Source organism: Podarcis vaucheri (genome assembly GCF_965113315.1).
Source record: "Podarcis vaucheri genome assembly, chromosome: 17".
Classification (NCBI taxonomy): Eukaryota; Metazoa; Chordata; class Lepidosauria; order Squamata; family Lacertidae; genus Podarcis; species Podarcis vaucheri.
The window spans coordinates 8,344,528-8,350,869 of record NC_138755.1 but is presented as its reverse complement, the minus strand read 5'-3'; the positions used below and the strand labels follow the sequence as shown (position 1 = coordinate 8,350,869).

Sequence of the window (6,342 nt, the reverse complement as noted above, 5' to 3'; positions counted from 1 at the left end):
GAGGAACCCTCAAATGTTCCAGAGGATAATCTAGACCTTGTGCTACGACACACATTCGGTTCACACAAGGCCTGACTAAGATGGTTGGGCCTCACCCATGGCCCTGTGGAAACCTAGAACAATCCCATGGCTGTACATTGCATAGAAGGTCTGTTGTGGCAGAGAAGTTTTCTTCAAACATGGACAGACAGCCCTGCCTGAAAGAGAGCTTGCCATGCCATCTATTAGTGGTCATGATCTTCACATAGAGGAACCTTCAGTAAAACTCTGAGGAAGCTCAGGGTTCCCTTGGAAACACAACTTGAAAGCTGCTGCTCTAACCATTCTTGACACACATGCATACACGCGTAACTCCATGTGCCCAGATCCAGTTGAGATGGGGAACTTGTGTGGTCCTCCGGATGGTTTTGGATTCCAGCTCTCACTACCCCCAGCCAATATGGTGAATAGTTGGGTATGAGAGGGGTTCTAGTCCAGAAACATCTTGAAGGCCACAAGCTCCCCATGACTACTGTTCACTTGGCACATTAGACGGTTGAATTTGGGTGTCCTCCCTTCTGCCCACCCGCACAACTCACATCCATTGATCTTCCGTGTTGCCCTCTGGCCTGTTATTCCGCTCCTCCTTATTCTCCAGACTGTTTCCACTCCTGCTAAGCCTCCATTGGGCCCTGTTGTGGTATTCCCCATGCCAAGTGGAAGGAATGTGCTTGGAGAGGCCGAGCACAGACAGCGGAGATCCCTCTTGTGTCGGCTTGATGGTGATTTATCAGCGCTGTCATGCCACATGCAAGCGCTCCCAGCCTCGCCGGGGCTCAAGAAGATGTTCCATGCTCTACAGGGCTAAGCCGACAGCCAGACGACGGCTCGCCTGCCCCAAATTCCTCTTCCCCCTTTGCTGACCTTTCCCTCGGCATTCCAGGAATGCTCGCATACATGGAAGTAGCTGGTCTGGAGTCGCACATTAGCCCAGAGAGCACAAAACACATTAAGGGAAAGCTCTTTGGAGCCATTAGTCTCAGGTGTCTTTTTGACCCTGCAGAAGCCACAGCCGGCTCTGAGATGCTTCAGGTCAACGCAGCAACAACCTTGACCTTGGTCCTACTGAGGGAACTGTGCAGCAGCTGACCTCTACAACCTCCCTGTTTTTGTGACGAAGGCGTCAAGTCATGTTTGGTTGCATGCAGCCAGTGAACTCTTGAGCAGCATCCTCTGTCCCATCCCATGGCTCAAGTTCAGTGCAGGCCACCCCAAGTATCACGAGCTGTGCTGAAGCGAGTGCAGAAACAAACCTGCGTAAGGACACATTTTGGTGCTGCCCACCTTGCGCTGCTCCCTTATCATTAAGCCGTAGAAAGGGCATGTCCCTCAGGGCCAAGTCTGGATTGTGCAACAGCCTGGAAGTGTCGTTTCAAAGTGGAGGGAGACCTTGTGTGTAGCATGTTGTGGTTCTGAGATAGTAGAGGCACTGTTCTCTGTCCCGCTAGGGTGTGCCCTGTGAGGCACAGTGGTGTTGGCATCAGTGCCATCACCCCGCTCTCTCAAGAAGGGAGGTTTGGCTCCATCTCCTCACCATCCATCAGTGTGGAGAAAGGGAGTCCCTCTTTCCGGACATCCTGTCCGATAGCTGCAGGCTAGGTTGCTTCTGAAGCCAGGGCCAAGCCAGCCAGCTTGGTATGTTCCTTGAAGACATAATTTATGGAGTTGCCCTTCTTTTTCTCTCCCCACCCACCCCGCCAGCCGCCACTGTCAGCAGCTCCTCCCAAAAGCACTTCACCACAGCGGGATCTGGGCAGAATAAGCTCCAGGAATTTCCATTCAGGGATTCTGGGCTCTCTTAAAGATTTAACCATTTCGGATGGGGAGCCAAGGGCAGCATTGGACAGAAAGACCAATGGGTCCAATTTCCATCAAAGCCACGGGACACAGCCATGCTACCAGAAAAATGCACTGGACACAGAAGAGAGTGGGCAAGACACTTGGGTTGTGTAGAGCTGCACCTAACCCCAATGTTACGTCCTGCAAGGCACAACATCGCCAAGGACAACCTCCCCAAAACTTCTTGCATTGGTACCCCTGGAGTATTTCTGCTCCAACTCACTACGTGGGTTACTTGTCTAGCTGGCTGACCTGGTACTTAGAAAATAAAGTGGACTGGAAGCCTGCCTTCAGATGCAGCTAGGGTGGTTCTCTGCCCGCCTCCTGCAAGGAGGGCTTCTAGAAACATCTCAAGGAAAGGGTAATAGGCTGGGGGGAGAGAGGCTGCATCCTTTACAGGGATCTCATCGAAGCGACAGTGATTTATGAGTGCTTTCTCGATTGAGCCTCTAAGCCCATCGTGCAGGAAACATCACTTGCGTGATCTGTAATAGTTTTCAAGGCACAAGGGTTAACGCTTTTCCTTCCAGCCAGCGTACATGCTACTCCCCCTCCCACCCCCGTTCCAAAGAAGATATAAATGAGGGGGAAGGAGTCATCTTCCTTATAGAACCTGGCCCTGCTCACTGGGTAAAGGATGGGGCCCCCTCAGCTCCTCTCTCTGGTCCTATTGATCCAAATAGTTCCTTCTCAGCTCACTGAAGGCAAGAGCCTGGCAATGCAGACGTCGTTGGGCACCGCAATCGGAGATGCGCTACAGATACCACTAGGTATGACAACCATTTGGGAATTCTTAAGAAGTTCCTACTGAATTGTGCTTCCAGTAAAGGGATCCTGCCATGCTTGGGTTTGGTGGTGGCTCTAGCTGTAGCTGGTGGGCTAGAATGAGCTAAGGTGCCCTCTTGGAATTAAGCAACGTGGGTTCAAATTTCTGCTCTTCTGGAAAATCCCTGGTTGTGGCCTTGAGCACAACGCTTGTGTCTCTGAATATCGCAGTAGCCTGCTGGAACAAACGGCTGCATCGGCCAACGAGGGTTTTGGGGCATTAGCAAAGCAGTCCTAAATTCAGCATCTCTCACTTTTTGTATGTGATGCCAATAAAAGGTTTGATGACGATGACAATAACAGGAGCTGGAATGGGCAGCTCATATTCTGTGCCCTTTCAAGAGATTCTGTGGCATGCCTCTTCACGATGTGCCATCCTGAACAGCCCTTCCAGGGCTCCAGAAATATAAATGTCATGAAGGTCATCTGGTGTACCAAACATTGGATGAATGAACATACTAGTTCGGGTGGAAGAGCATGATGGAGCATTGAGAGGGCCTAGCTAAGGCCAGAGCTGTAAGCAAGACCGTGCTTAGAGCAATGTTTAGACCAGGCCCTCCAGGTGTTTTTGGGACTACAACTCCCATCATCCCTGACCACTGGTCCTGTTAGCTAGGGATGATGGGAGTTGTAGTCCCAAAACATCTGGAGGGCCAAGTGTGCCTGTGCCTGGTTTAGATTCACTCCCAGGAAAGCCAGACAGTTAAGTGTTAAGATTTGGAGGCTATACCTCCAATTACTACTTAACAATGAAGCTCACCTACAGGTGCTCTCTCTCTCTGACCTCACTAGGTAGTTGTGAGAATAAAATGGTGGTGGCAGAAACACACATACCATGTGTGCTGCCCTTGGAAGGACAGGATAAAAATGTAGTAAATAATTAGTTATGAGATGTGTTTCAAGGAACTTGTGCAATTATTGAAACATGGCCCCCTTTCCCAAAAGGCACTACAGTTCTTTTATCTGAAGTCTCTTTTATTGATTCATTGCCAACCAAAGCTGCCGCAGCAGCAGCAACAGGGATGGGGAACTTCCAGATGTTGTCTGGAACTCCCATCATCCCTACACCTGCTGCTATGCTGGCTGATAGGTTCCCCTCTCCTGCTTTACGGCTTAAAGCAAAAGGAGTATTTAGTATTGAGAGGGGAAAGTTCAGTAAAACATTGTTTTAGGTTTTGAGTGCACGCAAGCCCTCTGTCTTAATGCGCTTGTAGCATGGAAGGGGCTTATTTAAAAACCGGTATTTGAAAACAAAGCAGACATATACAGGGTGGAAATGGAATGAGGTCTCCTCACTCCATGCAATTTCCTCTTGCACCCCCTAATTCTATTATGGAGTTCCTGTAACCCTCTAGAGCAGATTTAGGGGGCATGGAGGGTCCGGTTGCATGAGTGGACTTTGTTTTGTGCATGCAACAACTTGGTTGAGTCCCACCCTCATTGCTTTGGGATGGGACACCCTAGATAAGTGACAGAAATGTCTAGAGAGAGGAAGTAATGTGAGCTTCTCCTGTACTCCTGCCTCCCAAACTCATTTTGTACATATTTCTTATTTGGTAAGAAATGGCCAAGTCATTGTTCTATGTGTGCGGCTGACGTATTAGTTATTTACAATTCAAAACATTCCCAGCTGGGAATAGCCAGATCCACTGTGCATACAAACCTGGACCACTGTAGAAGCTTGCTCACTATTTGTGACCTAGGTCTCTGTACCAGCGCTCTAGCTTTTTGACCACTATAACTGACATAGCACGGTGCACAAGATCAGGTAGGATGGTAGCAATTCATTGGAGGTTGAAACGCAGAATTGGCCCCATCATGTAGAACAGACTTCCCCAAACATCTGGAGGGCACAGGCAGGCAAAGGCTACCAGTGAAGGGTTGGGTATCTGATTGTCCCAAGGGTACTTTCTCTAGGCATCTTATTCCCAGATGGGGCTCAAATGTTGGAAGTGATCCCAGCTTGGGGGTGTGCAGAGGGGAGGGCTTGGGTGTCAAACTATGGGAGCAGGACGTTTCTTGCTTTAAATTGGATCCATGGCAAGACTCCTTACAGGGTCCTCGCCACGGGATCACATTCACCCGGTGCTATACCAGCTGCACTGGCTCCCAGTGGAGTACAGGATCAGGTGTAAGGTGCTGGTTTTAATCTTTAGGGACGCGGGTAGCACTGTGGGTTAAACCACAGAGCCTAGGACTTGCCGAACAGAAGGTTGGCGGTTCGAATCCCCGGGACGGGGTGAGCTCCCGTTGCTCGGTCCCTGCTCCTGCCCACCTTGCAGTTCGAAAGCACATCAAAGTGCAAGTAGATAAACAGGTACCACTCCGGCAGGAAGGTAAACGGCGATTCTGTGCTCTGCTGCTCTGGTTCACCAGAAGTGGCTTAGTCATGCTGGCCACATGACATGGAAGCTGTACGCCGGCTCCCTCAGCCAATAAAGCAAGATGAGCGCTGCAACCCCAGAGTCGGCCACGACTGGACCTAATGGTCAGGGGTCCCTTTACCTTTACCCTAGCCCTATACGGCCTAGAACCCTCATACCTACTGGACCACCTCTCCTGGTATGTCCCACGGAGGACCTTACAGTCTTCAAACAAAAACATCTTGGAGGTCCCGGGCCACAGAGAGGTTAGGCTGGCCTCAACCAGAGCCAGGGCTTTTTCAACCGTGGCCCCGATCTGGTGGAGCGCTCTGTCACAAGAGACTAGGGCCCGGCGGGACTTGACATCTTTCCGCAGGGCCTGCAAGACAGAGCTGTTCCACCAAGTCACAGTCTGACCCCGCTCCTTTGGTAATCGTCACAGAACTCTAGCCCAATGGTTGCCATTTTGACTCTGAATTGATTTTAGAATGAATTGATTTTAGAATGCTGTGTTACTTTTATTGTTGTTAGCCGCTCTGAGCCTGGCTTCGGCTGGGATATATATATAATATTTATTTGTTTGTTTATTATCCCCCACCTGTCTTCCCCCATTCTTCCTTTCCTTCTCGTTTCAGACACGCAGACCTCCCAAAGAGCTTCCCTGGTCCCGGCAGGCCTCCAGAACAGCCTGCTCAAGTCACTTCCTGGCCCAGCCAGGAGCCGTCCCAAGCGGCGCGCATGGGAGAGGCCCGAGGACCGGGAGTGCCGCCTGCGAAGCCTGCAGGTTCGCGTCAAGGACCTGGGCTTGGGCTACAGCTCCGAGGAGACCATCCTCTTCAAGTACTGCAGCGGCAGCTGCCCCAAGGCCCGCAGCAACCATGACCTGACCCTCTCCGCTCTGCTGCAGAGGAGCGAGATACCGGCCTTGGGGGACCCCTGCTGCCGCCCCACACACTATGAGGATGTGGCTTTCCTGGATGACAGTCACCAGTGGCAGGAGGTGGAGCAGCTTTCGGCCGCTGCCTGCAGCTGTGTGGGCTGATGGTGTTGTTGTTTTTCTTGAGGGGGCGAGGGGAGGGATAAAGGAATGCAGACATGGGGCAGCAGCAGAGCCCACAGTAGAACAGTCCACCTTGCCCCACCAACGCAGTCCTTGGCTCAGAGATGTGCTTTTAGCCACCAATTAATGTGCAACTAACAAAGATGTCCCAGCAAGGGGTGCCCAGGCCGCCATGCTGCTCTCCAGTTCCAAATACAAAGCCATTCCTCATAACTC

The 6,342-nt window shown here is 51.2% G+C and overlaps 1 protein-coding gene across 1 annotated transcript; it reads left to right on the top strand.

Moving 5' to 3' along the window:
- Positions 1-5,679: 5,679 nt before the first annotated feature.
- PSPN (persephin) lies at positions 5,680-6,342 on the top strand (the record flags this gene model as incomplete). The annotated part of the gene is made up of 1 exon (XM_082206188.1): positions 5,680-6,342. A coding segment is annotated over one exon (429 nt), but the record flags the coding sequence as incomplete, so codon positions are not given.